Genomic DNA, 19,433 nt, shown 5'->3' on the forward strand with positions numbered 1-19,433 from the left:
GTGTTCCAGGGCATCAGCGAGTAAAATGGTTCGTCCAAACCTACGTGAATGAATGTCATCAGCTCCTCATCCTTCAAATTAGCAGCAGAGGCCAGCTCCAAGAATTCCTGGGCATATTCCACTAGAGATCGGCCATGTTGAGAAAGAGTATAGCTGGTCCGATAGAAGGAGGAGGGTATTCATATTGTAAATCCGATCTTACGGTCTGGTCTTCTGTCACACTACAGGAGGAGACCTCAGGGTGACAGGCAAGTGTAATCTCTTTATTTACAGCTTGGTGCAGAGGGGAGAGATGCAGAGCAAACGGGTGAGTAACTCAAGAGTCTTTGAGAATGACTGGACTTAGCACAAGTTGATAGCCGATCCTTGTATCTCTTTACAGGTCCGACGGATGAAGCAGACGGCGAAGACAGGTGGGTAACAGGTGAGAGTCTAGGTAGGTGAGTCAGGTAAGGAGTAACAATGTTTCTTTTCCTCTTTGCAGGATGGCAGACTGAAGACGAGATGTCAGGATGTGAGAATGCAGATGAGTACGAAAGGAATCAGGTATGGGTAAACCTCGACGAGACCAGACAATGAGGGTGTGAAAAGTTACTGTGTATATACTGTATAGTAAGTGATGAGGTGAATGGTGGCAGGTGTGCTGATTGGGGATCCGGTGCAGGTGTGAAGCAGGCGGGATGCTGGGAAATGGAGTCCTTAATGAAGTAAGGTGACTGAGCTGGTGACTGGGCTGGTGAACTTGTGATAGCAGATTTGCTGCTCGAAACATTTAATATTATTATCAATGCTGAAAAAAGTTGTGCTGCTTAATATATTTTTGTGGAAAGCATTATTAATTTTTTTAGGGTTCTTTGATAAATAAAAAGTTCAAATGAACAGCATTTATTTAAAATAGAAATCATTTTTAACATAAATGTCTTTGTTTTCATTTTTGATCAATTAAAAGCTTGAAAAAAGTATTGCTAAAAAAAGTATTAATTTCTTTAAAAAAAAAAATTTAACCCAAAACTTTTGAATAGTAGTGTATATAAACACACAACAGAAAGGAATGGACCATAAGGCTGATACGCTGTATAGACTCTGTTTATACCTTGCAGTTTAGTTTCCAGGAATGTTTGTGAGTTGATGATCTGGTCCATATCTGAGCGGATGAGCGCCTCCTGATGTTTGGTGGCTTCTCTGCACTCATTTTTCAAACTCTCCAATCCTTCTCGCAGTTGTTCATGCACAAGCTCGTAGGTCGCGTCCACTGTCTAACCACAGAAGGAAATAAATAGAAAACACATTCACCCTAAATATGGCCATCATAAACCCACTTCATTATGAACACAGAGCTGCCTTTGTCTACATGTTGCCTAAATGCTAAACATCCCTTTATAGAGCAGTGGCCTCTTCCAACTGGCACAAGACATGACGGAGAATTATTTTTCATGGTATAAAACTTTTATTGTTTTGGATGGTGTGGGGGCCAGAAAAACAATGGATTTATTTAGTAAATACAGATCATTCCAGTTATCCAGAGTGGACCAGTCAAAATGTTGCCCAACTGTGACATTCAACACATAGCGTGTCAAAGTTCTAAGAATACACGTGAGGTGCAGAGGCTGTTCTCACTGACCACAAACCACACCCTCTTCCTCTCCGGCTTCTTTCCCTTTAGCTTGGGCAACAGCTCTGTCTGCAGTGAGGGCAGCAGCTCCTCCATCACCAGGTTAGCCAGCACCTGCAAATAGGCAGAGGGAGTCACTACTGAAGCCAATGATACCAGACTGAGTCAAGACACAATGCACCCACATGGCACAGACTCATGAAGGAAGAGCAAAAGTTGTTGTAATGTCATAGCAATGAATCAGTCTGCAGCGGACAGAATGACCACACAGACGAGGCATTTGAGTCCTGTGTGGATATTGAGCTGTATTTATCAGGCAAATAAAACTGTCTGTCAGTGAAACTCAATATGCTTTAAAAATTACTAAAACTTACAAACTTAAAAAAAAACAACAACATTTATTTGATCAAAAATATAATTAAAAATCATTTGTAATATGCTGATTTTTGTGGTCAAGAAACATTTCTTATTATTAACAATGCTCAAGACCGTCGTTAATGTGCAACGGAGACTGACACGGAAGAAAAGAATTGTTGAATAAAGTCGTTTTCATTGTTTGTTTGTTTTTTAGCACAACGGGCCTCAGATTTGAACTTATGCTTAAATCCACACCAATGTTCATATTTGTAAAAAACTGCCATTGACGTGGAAAAGTGCTTAGCGTCACGTCAGGGTCTGAGCAGATTTATATGTTAATGACATTAATTGGGACTTGTTTACAAGGCAGAGAGCTGAAACCATTCAGCTGCGCGCAAGTTCAAGATCATTTGCGATTCATAGATTTCACATCTGAAACAGAGGCGTACGTGTGTTTTCTGTGCGTACGTTCATTCTATGAATCACACGTACACATATTTGAGAGACGATCGTAAGATCAAATTTAGGATGGTTTCTGTGCAACATTTTATAAATGAGGCCCAACAAGTATTCTCGTAGCTTTTTAAAATTAAAGGGGTCATATGATGCTGCTAAAAAGAACATTATTTTGTGTATTTGGTGTAATGAAATGTGTTTTAACTTTCTGGGCCTTGAATGTGGTAGTGATGTTGCTGTCTATGCAGGTTCAGAAAGCTCTCGGATTTCATCAAAAATATCTTAATTTGTGTTCCGAAGATGAACGAAGGCTATGGAACGACATGAGGGTGAGTAATTAATGACAGAATTTTCATTTTTGGGTAAACTGACTCTTTAATATTTTTCAAATAGTGGCGTAATAGAATATCATAATTTATTTATGTAACCGTATGTCATTTATTTATTTGTTAAGTAGATGTACAATAAGTACATTTGGTCCTCATCACTTTGTCAGGGTTTGTGATCATGACTGATTGTAAAAATAGCTTATTTTACATGTCTGTGTTCAGTTCCCTTACACAACAACACCTTGTCTGCCAAATTAGGGTTCAAAATGGGATTTAACAATAGCTGGAGGAAGGCAGAGGTGTTTCCTTAAGTAGCTACAGGACATCCTGTGAAAGACCCTGCTGTGATCTTAAGATTTCATAACAACAGGAGCTTTGGTATGAATTTTTGCAAGGAACAACATATCAATAATAATTTGTGGTGCTTGCTAAGGCAGTTATGCATGAGTTTTGCAAAACTTCTTGAGGGAACACAAAAGTCTGGCAAGGGAACACAAACGTTTTGCAAGTGCATGCTAAGTTAAAGGGACATGGTGTAGTAAAAGTCTGAGATAGGAGAAAAAAAATTGCATTGCTTTTGTGTTGACAAAACGTTTGTGTTCCCTTGATTTGAGTGAAAATCTTTTGTGTTCACTCACACAAGTTTTGCTTTCCTCTGAGAAAATTTAGTGACAATGAGAGTGAACAGAATACAAAAGTTTGTTCCAATCACCATGTCCCTCTGTAGTATCTACTTATTAAATAAGTTATTAAATATAAATTTTAAAATATTGAATTATTCATTTAAATAATACTACCTACCTATCACATTTGCATGCTCTTGTAAACATTGAAAAAATTGGATTTACAAAAACAGTCCTTTTAAAATATAACTATACTTTTAAAACTTTAAGTCAAGCATGAAATGACGGTCCATTGAGCCGCAGATGGGATGTTAACAGCATGACACCCAAATTCCTAAATCACTGACCGGCAGCTCTGTCCACACTCAGTCAGCGACTCCACCAGCCTGCTGACCACACTATGATGCCCAGCACATTCGTCACGCTATTTGTTCATCTCTGTGGCCACTACATCATGACTCATCTGATTCATTCAAAAGAAGTGGACACTGCTTTTCTGGAAACTCATTCAAAACATGCTTGTGAGTAATATGGAGACCGGGAGGCCCACCTGACAGTCAGTGCCCACCAGCATATCCCATGATTCATAGTGACCCTTCTCCTGCCTGTAGAAGTGAATGGCCTTTAGGAAAGCCTGCACCTCAAATTCCATACTCTTCAGATAATCTGCAGAGACATAAGATGTCAGATGAATCGATTGTGTAATATAGAATCATGTGAGCAACTTCTCTTTTCTGGTTCCAGAAAAAAGGGAAAAGACCAAGACACAGAAATGACTTGGAAATACCAAGTATGATGAAAGGCTTTTGTGTCTAACTTAAATGAGAGAAAACTGAGAAACTCATCACCTTAAATATCTTGTACTGTTAAATAAGGAAAAAATAAACAATCTAACATTCAGAATAACTAGAGTACTAACTAAACGAGTAACTAACTAAATGTCTCAACACTACTAACGCAACTACATTTTCAGTAGTGTGACAGTATCTCACCTATTTAAAAAAATATATGTGATTATTAAAATTAATATTAAAATGAAATAACTAAAGGCTGCTCTTTCTTAAAGGGGTCATATGATGCGATTTCAAGTTTTCCTTTCTCTTTGGAGTGTTACAAGCTGATTGTGCATAGATAAGATCCCTGAAGTTGCAAAGACTAAAGTCTCAATAAAACTTAAGTTTTATAAAAAAAAATTCAGCTGTATTTATCCATTACACAATCATAACCATAATCAAGTTTCAAGAAAGCTTTTTTTGCATAATAAATAAATAGTTTTAAATTATTATATAAATTATATATTATTATTGTTAGTCCGATTTTTTAAAATAGTGTCCTCCTTAATAGCTTCAGATAGCTACTTTTTGTTTGTAGCATGTTTGTAGCTTCTAAACTAATTTCAAAAGACTACCCTTTCAAAAAGACATTTGTTGAAGTGTGCTATTAGTATACTTATTTTTAACAAAAAAAATAATAAGAGAATAATATACTTTCATTCTACTTTTAAAATAAAGACAAGTATACAGAAAAGTCTATACTAAAGTATATTTGGCCTATACTAATACTAAATAATTTAACTGAGATATACTATACTTAAGAAAAGTAAGACTATACTTCAGTGTATGTTTCACAAACTAAAAAGTGGGCTAGAAGTATATAGCTAGTAAACTAACAGTATAAGCTCACTTATGTTATAAAAAAATCTGTAAACTAGTTGTATATTCAGAGTTTACTCCTGTACACTTAAAGTACACTTAAAAGTATACATTTAGAAACTAAAAAGTGGGACAATTTAGTCAGAAGAAGTATTAAAATAGTACACTGACAAATATACTATTAGTACAATATATTGGTATTAGTATATACTGTATACTACATACAATATACTTGGAAAATAAAACTCTAATTAAGTTTAAAAATGAACTTTAAGTAGTTGAATGTAGTACAACTTCTTTACAATATGAGTAGCTATGAGTATGAGTAGCTTCCCTAACATTGCTAACGTCTATGATCATTAATGCTCCTAAGGCAAAAATGCTAAGACATCATCACTATTATTATTTCTCACAATAAGTGTTTGTGATTTGACCCTTAAATCTAAGTACATTTGGTATGTACGTCATCCCACAGCACTGTGCTGCAAACATGACACCTTAAATTGTGAGGCTTATTTCGAAGTCTTTTCTAATCTGACTTTCAACTTACGAAACAGTTATGTTTAATGTTAAAACAGTTTGATTCTACTCTGTGTAGGTGGTTAACTCTCCTCTCACCCAGTACATAAAGCATGAAGGTGTGAAAGAGGAGTCTTTTGCAGTTGTGTGATGAAGAATATTGCACACATATTGCTCTGCAGAGGCAGTGTAACCGCTAAGCAGCAAGTACGCAGGAAGAGAGCATTGCAATTCTGGATATTATTAGTGTATAACCATGACCACCACAGAAAAACAGTAGTAAACTGATGCAAGAGCAGAGGCTGCCACACGCAGCTTGAGGTATCCTCTCATCAGCCTCGCTACTGTAATATAGCATGTGTTTAGGGTTGATTTTGGGTGGAGAATTAGTCAGAACGGATTCTTGGGGTATAATTCACAAATTTGATCATAGACCGCAAACGCAAAAGCAGAGGCTGCCACACGCAGCTTGAGGTATCCTCTCATCAGCCTATACTGTATATATATACTGTAATATAGCATGTGTTTAGGGTTGATTTTGGGTGGAGAATTAGTCAGAACGGATTCTTGGGGTATAATTCACAAATTTGATCATAGACCGCAAACGCAAAGTCAAAAGTGCACTCTGAGACAGAGGCAGTGCTGATCTGATACCTTGGTTCTGATGCTGAATGCAGTGGTTCAGGATCGAGACGAAGCGGGCCCGCTTCTCCTCCTGCTGGAAACAGAAGTACGAGTCTCGTCTGTAAGGCAGTCTCAGGTACACAGGAAGCGGACCGGGAACCGCCACCATAGGAACAGAGGGCTCTTCCTTAGAACCTGAACAACACACAAACACTCATTCCAACGGGAATAGAGAGATCAGGATGGAGAACTAGACAAACACTCACCATTGAGATCAGGGAAGGCCTTGTCTACGACAGTAGTGTATTTCTCCTCTGAGGTCAACACTGTGCCCCCTGTTGGCAGGAGTTTGTGGCAGGCTGGGGTTCCCTTTGTATATGACTGGATGTGTGAAGTATAACAGCATCATGAGAATGTTCTGTCAGAAAAAGTGCCTTTATGTTAAAAGGATCAAAGATAACTTTTAACCTCCTGGCTATCGTGTAGCTCCAGGCTATGGTCGGCACGGACCACGACAAATCTCTCTCTCCACTTTCTGTTGTCATCAAAGTAAAGCACGCTATCCTTGTACAGGACCTCTGAGGCATGCGGTGATTCCTAGAAGTGAAACATACTAGTGTCAGTGAGAGTAAAACTCTGCAACAGCATGAATCAGATAACACTGATAATGTAAGTGAGAGCACAATAAAATCACTACATTAGTTGATGTTGTCAGTATAAGAGTGTTAAGATTTCACCTTCTGTTTGAGGAGCTGGGCCTGTCCTGCTCTGTGCTGCTCCACCTCATCCTTCAGATGGCAAAAGAAGGCGACACAGCTTTGCCTTCTGTAATGAGGACTAAAGTTCTTCAGCTCAGCCTCTGTCCGGCCTACACACACATGAAAGATCAGATTAAACTTGTGAAAAAGAAGTGAGCTTAATTGTATTAAATGTGCACTTGTACCTAAGATCTTAAAAGTATATTTAAAAAAAAAAACTGTACTTGCAAATAACATATTAATAAAATAAAAGGCTTAAAGTGTTTACTTTCATGACTGGTTATTAACACCGTTCAGTACAGTTTTAAAAAGTTCATTTTTAAATTTCTTTGTACATTTTTTTTAATCATTATGCTTTAATAATCTTTTGCCATACTTTAAAGAAGCACACTTATTTTGATGCATTGATTTACATACTAAAGTACAAATTAAGTACTATATTTCTAACTGGAGTGTGTTATTTGACATTACATTTGAGGTTCATTTATTTTAAATATATTAATTGTAACTTCGTCATTGAAAATGTGTAATTACAAATATATTTCAATTTAGCACAGAGGTGTAGTCAAGACCAGACCCTCAAAAACCCAGAGCAATAAATCTAGACCAAATTCAGACCCTTCAAGACCCAGATCCAGACCGAGACTAGACCTCTCAAGATCTAGACCAAGACTAGAACCCTCAAGATCCAAACCAAGACCAGATCCAGACCAAGACTATAGACCCCTCAAGATGCAGACCAAGACTAGTCCCTTTAAGACCCAGATCCAGACCAAAACTAGACACGAAAGGACCCAGATCCAGACCAAGACCAGACTCTTCGAGACCAAGATCCTCAAGATTCAGACCAAGACCAGACCTTTCAAGACCCAGATCCATACCAGACTAGAACCTTCAAGACCCAAATCCATACCAAGTCTAGACCCTTTAAGACAAAGATCCAGACCAAGATTGGACCCCTCAAGACCAAGATACTTGAGATTCAGACCAAGACTGGACCCTTCAAGGTCCAGACCAAGACTAGACCCTTCAAGACCCAAATCCAGACCAAGACTAGACCTTTAAGACTCAGATCCAGACCAGGATTAGACCCCTCGAGACACCGATCCAGACCAAGACTACACCCTTCAAGACCCAGACCAAGACTAGACCCTTCAAGACCCAGATCTACACCAAGACTAGACCCTTTAAAACTCAGATCCAGACCAAGAATAAATTCCTCGAGACCCAGATCCAGACCAAGACTAGACCCCTCGAGACCAAGATACTCGAGATTCAGACCAAGACTAGACCCTTCAAGACCCAAATCCAGACAAAACTAGACCCTTCGAGACTCAGATCCAGACCAAAAATAAATTTCAATAAACCAAGATACAATCTATTGCTGAATTTATTTGTAGTATTTAACACCTTTAATTTATTGGGAACATCATACTAGCATACTATTCTGACTATTTGTTCCATATTTTTGTTGCATATATTATGCCAAATTCAGCTATAGTTTGTTGAATCATACATGACTGGGAATGGGTGATATGACCAAAATACAACACAAGAAATTTCACTTTACAATAATACATATCACAATATATCTATCTAACATATCTACAGTGACAGGTGTTCAGTTAATACAGTGAGATCATGCATCTTATTGTTCCTGACTCTGAGGGAGGAGAAAGTCCCTGACTCATTTCTAAAGACTGAGCCACCTTTACCACTTCACTGCACTGCCAAAATGACATGGCAGAGAACGCAGGCCTGAGTCCATTTCAGCATTATTCCACTGAGCAAACTAAGTTCAAAACTTTATTTGGAACAGCTCTTGGGCTTGGATCCCAATTTCCAAGCTTTTAAAGAAAAATATCCTTGGAAATATTATTTTCTGCCAAGGTGTAGCATAGAATGGAAGAAGCCATTGGCAGCAGCTGCACAATATGTAATTTACAGGGCACATTAGATATGCTTTATTAACCATTAACACTGCTTTGCAAAACAGTGTCTGATCAAATTTAGACAGAATACTACTGACTCGTGGTCCAGCTATGGTCACCATGATGATTCTGATCATACAGTTGATTTGAGATTACAAAAAGGGTTGTTGTGGAGTCTAGATTCAATGTGAGCCTGATATATCAACTTAAAATGTGATTTTAATGTTGAAAATTTACCTGATTGATATCTTGCCAAGGTAAACAAGTAACCATCACTGAACTCATCTGCTAAAACTTGTTAGCTTCTTGTTATCATCATGTGGAGTTGTTCAAGACATTACTTAAAAACCTAAATTAATTCTCAGACATTTTCTTTGTGTGAGAAAGTAACGGAAATCGTTAGTCACGGATAAACTTCCCTGTTCATTTGAACCAGTTGATCCGGTTCAAAAATTGGACTGAACGATTTATTCATAAATCCCACTGTGACGAGTGGGGGCGGGGCCGAGAGCCGTGGGAACGGAGGCCTCCTTCTTCCCGTGACTACGAACTTTGTTACACCCACTTTTTCATTTCAGCTGACTGACTCAATGATCTAATCTTATTTAAGTCTCTCTGTTCCTCACATAAATCTCCCATTTAGCTTCAGAATATAAACAATATTGCACATGAGTCATAAGGATTACTTTTATGGTGCTCTGTTGTCCTGTTTTGTATTTCAAAAACAAACAAACAATAAATAAATAAGTAATGACTTAAAGGGGTCATATGATGCGATTTCAAGTTTTCCTTTCTCTTTGGAGTGTTACAAGCTCTTGGTACATTAAAGCATGTCAACATATTCTGTTACACCAAATACACAAAATAATGATCTTTAAAATAGCATCATATGACCCCTTTAAGTAATTATTTATTTTTTATTTTTGGGTTAATTATTCTTTTAATTAGATAAACATTGAAAATTAAATTAAATTAAATTAAATCATTTGAAGAAACACGACAACAAGAATATTCTGCCTTTCATTGAGTGCCAATTCCTGGGTTAAAAGGGACTGAAGTTGGATATTTAACTATACAAACCCAATAATCAGTTCCTGTTTTTGATTCTCACCATCCACTAGCATACAAATTATACATAAATCATGTATCATATACAAATACATAAATGATCAAAGTCAGGAATGGTTCAACCAGCTTAAATGTTAGAGACAAGGAAGGTAAGCAACAAAAAAGACAGAATACTTTGCCAACAGTAATAAAACTGGTACATCTCAAAATAATCAATACACTTAGGCAAACTTTATCAAAACTCAGTATGACAAAACAAGTTACTACATATACTACTACAAAAAAATCTACTGTACTACAGTAACACTAAAACATTCTTCACACTTCACTTGACTTCACACTCTTATTGCTTCACAGTATGTCACTTTAAATGCAGAATCTCCATCATCAAAAAAAAAAATTGAATAAAATAAATAAATAGGATGCAACTTCTTGAAACATCTTGAAGAAATGGAAAAATATCAGCTATTTTAAAATAATTTGCTTATTTGAGGCAGATTTCGTTCCTCCTTGTAAACCCCCATCCCCCTCCTCTAAAGGAAGTTTTCCTAATTATTGGAGTATTAGATTTCAGCGACTTTCAGGGGGAAAGTTGTTTTTAAAGGTGCTGCACAAATACAATTGGATAGACTTGAGCTAAATTGAGTTAGAGAACAGACAGCTGCTCTGAGGAGGGCAGAGAGATGAGAGAATGGTTTCCTGTAAGGACACACACACACCACAAATACACACCCCACAGACACACACTTGTGATAAGAGCACAGCCGTTGTAAATCCTGGACAACTCAGCAAATATTTCTTTCTAAAAGACAGAAAGTATGAAGCAACTCACCTCTCTGACCATATTCACAACAGTAGCACTGGCAGTACAGGTGCATCTCAATAAATTAGAATGTTGTGGAAAAGTTAATTTATTTGAGTAATTCAACTCAAATTGTGAAACTCGTGTATTAAATAAATTCAATGCACACAGACTGAAGTAGTTTAAGTCTTTGGTTCTTTTAATTGTGATGATTTTGGCTCACATTTAACAAAAACTCTCCAATTCACTATCTCAACAAATTAGAATACTTCATAAGACCAATAAAAAAAACATTTTTTGTGAATTGTTGGCCTTCTGGAAAGTATGTTCATTTACTGTACATGTACTCAATACTTGGTAGGGGCTCCTTTTGCTTTAATTACTGCCTCAATTCGGCATGGCATGGAGGTGATCAGTTTGTGGCACTGCTGAGGTGGTATGGAAGCCCAGGTTTCTTTGACAGTGGCCTTCAGCTCATCTGCATTTTTTGGTCTCTTGTTAACTTTTCCACGACATTCTAATTTATTGAGATGCACCTGTAGTACTGCAACATTGTACTTAGCATTTTGATTTTGTACCACACTGTCCAAATTCACTGAATTTTGGAGGTTTTAAGAATGATCATTGTGTCAGTTATATCTTCTACAGGCTTGAAACATGAAGAGGCACATACAAGAGGGCAAAAGTGCATTCAAATGAAGACATATCTACTACACATCCCAGGGAGTTTTTACAGAAAAAAATAACCTCTTCAGATTTTTGAATACACACAGTGTTTATATTTGTCCTCTGCATCCTTTCATCTGGACTGAGATTTCAAACAGCTACTAGTGCTAGTGGAATCTTTGTACGGCAGTGGGCCTTTCTTGGTAATTGGTATAATTAAATATAATTGGTGCCTATTACAGGTCCAATGTAATTGCAGGATGTATTGACGCAGATAAATCCTCAACTCTCAAGAAAACAGAGAGAAAAAAGCTGAATCATTTATAGTAGTGTATACAAATACATTTACATATTTATGTGCTTAATAAAAATAACCTGAAATTGTACTTTTGGTATACTAAACTGGTATACTTAAAGTCTGCTATAGATTAGAGCTGCTAGTTTTGTACTTAACGCACTTTAATTGTGCGGAAGTAGTGCTGAGGTTCAACTAAAGATATACTGTATATTTGATTGTGCTAAAGTGGAACTATTGCAAATATACTTCAGGGACACTTTAAATATCTTGCATTTAAAGACTGATATTATTCAAAGATCAAATAATCTTCATCAATAATGACAATAAAACACATTTTAGGCTTAATATTAAGAAATGTACATTGTGCACAAGTAGTACTCCAAAAACAAAAAAAGCTTAATTATACTTTTTATATCAGTAAGTCTTGAGCGATATGTCAGTAAGTATGCTAATAGATTTGAACTATACTTTGTATGAAATAAATGTACTTTAAATACATATATTACTTTTTTTACTAGGGTCACCAAGGCTTCATTTATATTTGATCAAAAAGATAATAAAAAACTGCAATATTGTGTAATATTTTTCAAATTTTTATTTATTTTAAGATGTAATTTATTCATGGCAAAGGTGAATTTTTAACAGCCATTACTCCAGTCTTCAGTATCACACGATCCTTCAAAAATCATGCTAATATGCTGATTTGGCGCTTAATAAACATTTCTACTTTTCATAATTTTTTTGATAAAGAAAATTTAATTGAAATGGAAATCGTTTTAAGATTATAAATAATGTCACTTTTGATCAATTTAATGGTTGATGAATAAAAGTATTAATTACTGACCTCAAACTATATGTATATAGACAAACAACAGATAAGGAGGCAGATGGTCACTGATAAACAGCATGTGAAATGTATTGTGTCCAATGATGAGTTAAGCAGATCTGTGGGTCTCTCCCCCCTGGGCAATTCATAAATACAGAGTGTTTTCTCAACTGTTTTGCAGACTATTGCACATCTGTACTATAACTTTGGTCTTAAACTTCCTTCATCTCCCCACACACAAACAGGGTTTTAAATAGCCCCCGTCTCCAGTTTCTCCCCTGATCACTGGTATCCTGACAGAGGATGGTGTCTGGGACTTTAGTTTTGTTGTTTTATATGTCCCTTATCATTTGCTCTACATAATGTATGTTCCTTTGATGCAGGAAAGAGGAGGGTGAAAACAAGGTAAGCGTAACCCATGTGAAATCCCTTTAGGACAACACAAACTATGAAAACATATCAAACACACAATCATGCCACCCAAAGCTTATAGTGAGAAAAAGAACAAAGCGTCTACATGGTATGTGTTATTTGTGAAGTGAGGTCATTTCCTGCAAACTCAAGTGCTGCTAACTTCCGAGGCAGCTGTGAAATCAGGTGAAAGGTTCAATACAAACGATGCACCTCAGATGAGGTGCTCAGATTTCAGTTTCAAATCTGAAACTGAAAATGGAAAGACAAGTGCTTTCCATTCCCTGTATCTACAGTCCTCACAGTGGGACTGGAAAAAGGGTTTTCTTTATGAACATATTTCAAAATGTCCTACATCTCATAGCTGAGACAGCCTGAGATACTGCCAAAACATGACATTTATGAAGCGGAACAACCAACAGATAAAAATGATGATATGATGCAGAATTTATAAGCAAACTGAGTTTGCATTGAACTCCTGCATGCTTTCTCAGTGCCGTGTAACTACAACGTTTTTCAGAACAAGTATCTCTGAAAGTTAAAAATACAATCTGAAGTAAGTAAAAGTTAAAAGATGTAGGATATATTTCTTGCTCATTACTCTTAAAAATAAAGGCTCTTTATTGGCATTGATGGTTTCATGAACATTCATCTTAAATATTCATGGGAACTTTTTGTTTCACAGAAGGTTCGGTTACACTTTACTTGAAGAGGTGTGCATAAGACTGACATGACACCTGTTCTTAGTGGGAAAGGTTCTTTAGATTATTACAATTTTCTTTACACTATGGTGTTAAATGGTTCTTTTAATAACTGATCACTGAAAAGTTCTTTGGGGAACCCAAAAGGGTTCTTTGGCATTGCTGCGAAAACCTACTTTTGGAACCTTTAGTTTTAAAAGTGCATCTCAAATACTGTAGCTTGCAATACAGTTTTAGAAGCCAACTAATTACGCTTTACTGTCTTGTTTGACTGCACTTTACAATGTTTTACTGGCGACACCACTTGTTTAACTCTTAGTGATGTTGAGTTATAAGTCCAGTGGTTTGGATGGCCAGCTGAGAAGGGCCTGCTTTTCCCATCACCTCTTGGCCTGCAGAAGAAATCTGTAGCCTGAAACGCCCAACGAGGGAGACAGGCAGTTCCATAACTAACATATCAGATAGGAATGCTCTCTTTCCCTCTCTCCGTTGTCCCTCCAGTCCAAACTGAAAAATAGCATGTGGTTCAGCAAATGTGAAGTTTTTGGAGGAGCTAAATTATTCTGTCAGTGTGGGCTTACGAGGGAGGTTGTTTCGAACCTTAATAGTTTTAAATCCAAAATGTAATGTGGCAAGCTGATCACTCAAGTAATACATACAAGTCTGAGGCCACACTGAAAATCTGGGATACAAAATCTGATTTAAACACGGAATGTATGAAGCATTAGGATCCTGATGTAAAAATAAAGAAAAAATATGTATCTAAACAAATTTGTGACACTGGTCTTGTGAATTTCATTGTACAGACGGTCAGATGTTCTTCTGCTGAAGTTCAAGATGTTCTTTGGATCTTCTCAAAACATGATGTACAACATGATCATCAAGTTTTAAACAAACTTGTGGAGTTCACGTAGCTTGAGTCCTGCTGTCATTAAAGCAAACAGGAGACAAAAATTCTCCTATTTACTCAAATTGTTATGCTGATAATATCATTTTTAATTTTGGACTGAGGTGGTCCTCCAACATCTGACACCATGGATCATTCTGTTACGTAACTCCCACAAGCCAAAGATGAGATACTGAAAGGCTGAGAAGCAGCTTTCCAACATTACAGTCAGTTCAGGATAAGGCATGATAGAGTGACACATATGTCAGTGTGTGACTAGAATCACGAAATTAATCTGTTAGGGTGTGGGTCAGAGGCTTAAACTGCCTCTCAGCGTTGAGCTGTTCTTCTCTGGAGGTTTGGGATGAGGTCCCGGAATGAAGCTCTCTTTCATCCCATGCCTTTAGAATCAAACTGATTCACTGACTGATACTCCTCTTAACAGCAGAAACACACCCAGAGACACATTTTTCAAAACCTCTTAAACCTCTTGTCCCACTCTGTATATGATTTTCATCTGGTGGGTGATAACACTCTTTTAGATTTACACTGAAGGAGGGACCCCAGCCAAAATGCCATAAAGATGTGGGTGGGCTCTTTGGACTTATAAGTAACCACTAATAAGAAGCCCAATAAGTAAACACTTGCAACATCCTAGCAAACACCCAGAACACCCTAACAAACAACTAACTTACCCTAGCTATGCCCTAGTAACACCCTAGCTAACACCCAAAAAACACATAGAACGCCCTAGCAACCACTTAAAACACCTTGCCATCCACCTGGTAAACACTCTTAAAACCACATAAAACACCTTACCAACCACCTAGCAACACCCAGAACAACCAGAGCAACCACCCAAGTAAACATTATAAGGCTGGGACACTCCAAGCTGACTTCAAAGAACTAGCGGCGACGAAAGCCGATGGTGTTGTCGCCTCGCGTCGGTAGCATCGGACCAAAAAGCCGTGCTTGAACACACCGAACAGACTACAGCCGACTACAAACTAACACGTGCATTCTGCGCCTGCGTGAGAGGAATTAGCTGTCTATATCAGCAGCTACCAATAGTATATATTCGCCATTCAAAAGGAGAACGTGAAATAAAGATATACGAGATATATGCAGATATACGAAACATAAACAAAGCAGCGCTTGCTTACCATTTTGAATATCAGTTGTGTTGTTAACTTTCTTCATTTTAAGCGGCTCATGTTGTTATGAAAACATTCTCATATTGGAATGCTTGGGGAAGATCATGTAACATTAGAACAGCCTTCTATCTGTGCCGCCTTCATTTACGTGCTCGTTTTTATCACTTTTGCTTTAATTCTCGGGCACTGACTCGTTCGCCAAACTGAACAGCCAATCAGAGTTCTCACTCACGTCGACTTTCCCGAGTGCCCCGACACCGATTCAACATGTTGATTGAATCGAGCAAACTTCCGCCGACGTGATACCAACGAGAGCTGACGAGTGGAACACACCAAACAAACTAGACGCCGACCATCAACTTATTCATGTTTCCCGGGCTATAAAGACCACCTAAATCTCCCTAGCAACCACCTAGAACACCTTACCAACCACATAGCAGCACCCTAGCAAACACCCTAAAAACCACATAAAACACCATAGCAACCATCTAGCAAACACCCAGAACAACCAGGGCAGCCACCTAAAACACCAAGTAAACATTATATAGAGACTAGGGATGGGTGATATACCAGTAGACATGATTAACCAGTATAAATTTGTCAACCGGTAGAGATTTTGGACTATCGTCTCTATTGCGGTTACATGCTCATGTGATGTTGCGGTGCTATTTTGTTATGAAACCGTAACGTTTGCATAGGTTTTAAGCATTGCGGTTTAAAAACAAGTCATTTTAAGCCATTCAAATGCATTCAGCAGCGAAAGAGAACTCATTTTGCTATATGCTATGAGTTTCTTTTTTTTTTTTCATTTAGGCTAGTATTAGTTTTTTGTGATATTGACACTGGTGACAAGGATTATGAAATTTCTATGGAATCAAAAAAAATTTATATCATAAAGACCTTATTTAAAGCAAAAATAACTATATTGTGATATCGTTACTGTGAAATAAACTTACATGTCGTGATATAAGATTTTGGTCATATCGCCCACCCCTAATAGAGACCACCTAAAGCACCATAGCAACCACCTAAAACACCTTAGCAACCACCTAGCAACACCCTAGCAAACCACATAAAGCATCCTAGCAACCATCTAGCAAACAACCAGGGCAGCCACCTAAAACACCACCCAAGCAAACACACTAAAAACCACATAAAACACCATAGCAACCACCTAGAACACTTTACCAGCCACCTACACACAAGTAAACACCATTAACCTTTGAACACACTAAAAACCACTTCGCAATAACTTGAAAACCCCTAGAAACAGCAAAGCAATGCATTAAAAAATCACTCCAAGCAACCACCAAGCAACCCCTTACCAAAAAGAAGTATACTTCAAGTTTATTTTATTAAGTATACTTAAGTAAAGTTCAAGTGTATTTTTAAGTATACTTTATGTAGAAAGTATACAAATATCAGTGTACTAGTAGCATACTTGTAAGTGTACTATTTCAATACTCCTTGGGACTAAATTGGCCCACTTTCTAGTTTATAAAAGTATCCTTTTAAGTATACTTTAAGTATAACAGTAGTAAACTTTGAGTACACATCTAGTTTACATCAATATTTTTAGCTTGTACTTTAACTATACTAAAATTGAACATAGATGTACTGATAGTTTACTAATTAAATACTTGTAGTAGCATTTTTAGTACACTTTGAAGTATAGTCTCAGTAAAGTACTAGTTATAGTTTACTAATTAAATACTTGTAGTAGCATTTTTAGTACACTTTGAAGTATAGTCTCAGTAAACTACTAGTTATTTTAGTAAATTACTAGTAAACTTAGATACAAGTTTATACTGCAAGTATACTCTTAAGTTTTCTTTAAGTGAACTTTACATCATACTTTAAGTATACTACTATGTCCCTATTTAGGTATTAATTTGTATATATTTTGTTATATGAATATCTGAACATACAAAAAATCAAAAGAAAGAACAGGGTATCTGCTTGTAAACAAAAACATTTTTATTCTAGCTTCATGCATTCTTTTTTAAACACTTGAATGTGGGTAAGTTTCATAAATAGAAAATAAAGAAATAAACAACATTTTGAAAAAAAAGCTGAAAAAAAGACTATGAATTGGATTCAGAATGATAATGGAAGCGTCTGTTGTTTAGGTTTCTTCTTCACTTGTGTTTTTTGGATATTCTGTACAGAAGATATGTACTAGCACCCCCTACCGTATAACAATGAATACATGGATTCTAGGAGCACAAGTACAGCTCAAATATATTTAGACTTTTTCTAAGTATAAGTCAGGTATACTTAAGTTTAATTTTAAGTATATTTATGTGAAGTACATAAAGCCCATTTCTGAGAAGTACATAAAAAGTAGACTAAAAGTATACTTTCCTATTTTTTTGTTTAAAAGAAGTATACTAATAGCACACTTGAATAAACTTATTTTTCGTAAGGGACACTATAACAAACACAAAGAACATCTTTAAAAAACTCTTAAACACCCTAGCAATCACCTAGAAACAGCCTAGTAATCACCCAAAACCACCCTATCAAACACTTGAAACCCATTAGTAACCACATAGCAACATTATGTGGTTGAAAACCACCATGACAGCAACTTTTCACAAGAACGCACCATTGACTTTTGAAGCAAATCTGGTGTTTACTGGTGGAATCTATTTATTTCCTTTAAATTAAACAAATCTTGGCAGGTTCTTGTAGCTCATTTGTGAGGAACGTTCTACAGTGTGTGATAGGAATGCGTTCTAATAGAGAGCGATAAGGCAATCTGCATGTCTTCAGGGTGTTTGGACACATTTGTAATCAAAAGGGGAAATGCTCGGAAAAAATGTTAACCTTCACCATATGGAAAGGGTGAAAAGTGAATGTGTTTGTCATGGTAATCCTTACACATCTTCCTCCCACATGGTGAGCAAATGACAGCGTGAACAACCATGACCGTTCCCCCTAGAGCCCCACTGCCAGCTTTAAATGAAGGGTAAAGTGGCAAAGAACATATGATGTGAAGCTCAGTTAGAAGTCATAACGGCATGTTTCATTCAAGTGCTCAAACAACAGCATCAGGAAAGTGGATCCAGATTTGCACAATTATGTTCTAATACCAGTTGCTGGCATTAAAAAGGCAAGAGGACAAGGAACAGAGAATGATTGTGTCATCTGATTCCTTTTAGATGAATTTGCCCAAGTTGAATAGGACGCCTCAGCAAGCTGCCATAATACCTCAGTGGGCACAGATGGCGGCTTAAAACTGTGTTGAGACCATCAGAACACAAGATATGCTTGAGGTAGTGCCGTCAATGAACAGCATGATTTATGTACACTTTTAATCTTCTTCTGACCTAGTCAGCTTCAAAATAAGAATTTTATTTGAAAATAATCTGAATATCAGTTAATGTGATGACTAAACAGCAACACAAACTGGATTCCAACTGCATGTCACCAGCATTTATTAATCTGTTAATCTGGTGAACATAAGTCACAGTTCACAAACACTCCCAAGTCTTAAAGGGGTCATATGATGCGATTTCAATTTTTCCTTTCTCTTTGGAGTGTTACAAGCTCTTGGTGCATAAAGAAGATCTGTAAAGTTGCAAAGACTAAAGTCTCAAATCCAAAGAGATATTCTTTATAAAAGTTCAGAGTCAGCCACGCCTACCTAAAACGGCTCGTTCTAACACGCCCCCACATATCTACGTCACTATGTGGGAAGATTTGCATAACACCGCCCAAATGTTCACGCAAAGAAAGAAGACGTAACTTTTATTCT

The 19,433-nt window shown here is 37.0% G+C and overlaps 1 protein-coding gene across 1 annotated transcript in view; it reads right to left on the reverse strand.

The window, feature by feature from the left end:
* The window catches only part of LOC107693736 (protein Niban-like), a 32,188-nt gene that overhangs the window by 7,444 nt on the left and 5,311 nt on the right, over nucleotides 1-19,433 (reverse strand). Inside the window, exons 2-8 of the mRNA XM_016493240.1 lie at nucleotides 6,910-7,040; nucleotides 6,641-6,769; nucleotides 6,439-6,553; nucleotides 6,203-6,367; nucleotides 3,928-4,043; nucleotides 1,622-1,726; nucleotides 1,094-1,256 (exon numbers count right to left, since the gene is read on the reverse strand). Coding sequence (XP_016348726.1) covers nucleotides 1,094-1,256; nucleotides 1,622-1,726; nucleotides 3,928-4,043; nucleotides 6,203-6,367; nucleotides 6,439-6,553; nucleotides 6,641-6,769; nucleotides 6,910-7,040 — 924 coding nt within the window. The remainder of the gene's footprint in view (nucleotides 1-1,093; nucleotides 1,257-1,621; nucleotides 1,727-3,927; nucleotides 4,044-6,202; nucleotides 6,368-6,438; nucleotides 6,554-6,640; nucleotides 6,770-6,909; nucleotides 7,041-19,433) is intronic.

This window comes from Sinocyclocheilus anshuiensis, unplaced genomic scaffold (genome assembly GCF_001515605.1).
Source record: "Sinocyclocheilus anshuiensis isolate Anshui unplaced genomic scaffold, SAMN03320099.WGS_v1.1 scaffold1472, whole genome shotgun sequence".
Classification (NCBI taxonomy): Eukaryota; Metazoa; Chordata; class Actinopteri; order Cypriniformes; family Cyprinidae; genus Sinocyclocheilus; species Sinocyclocheilus anshuiensis.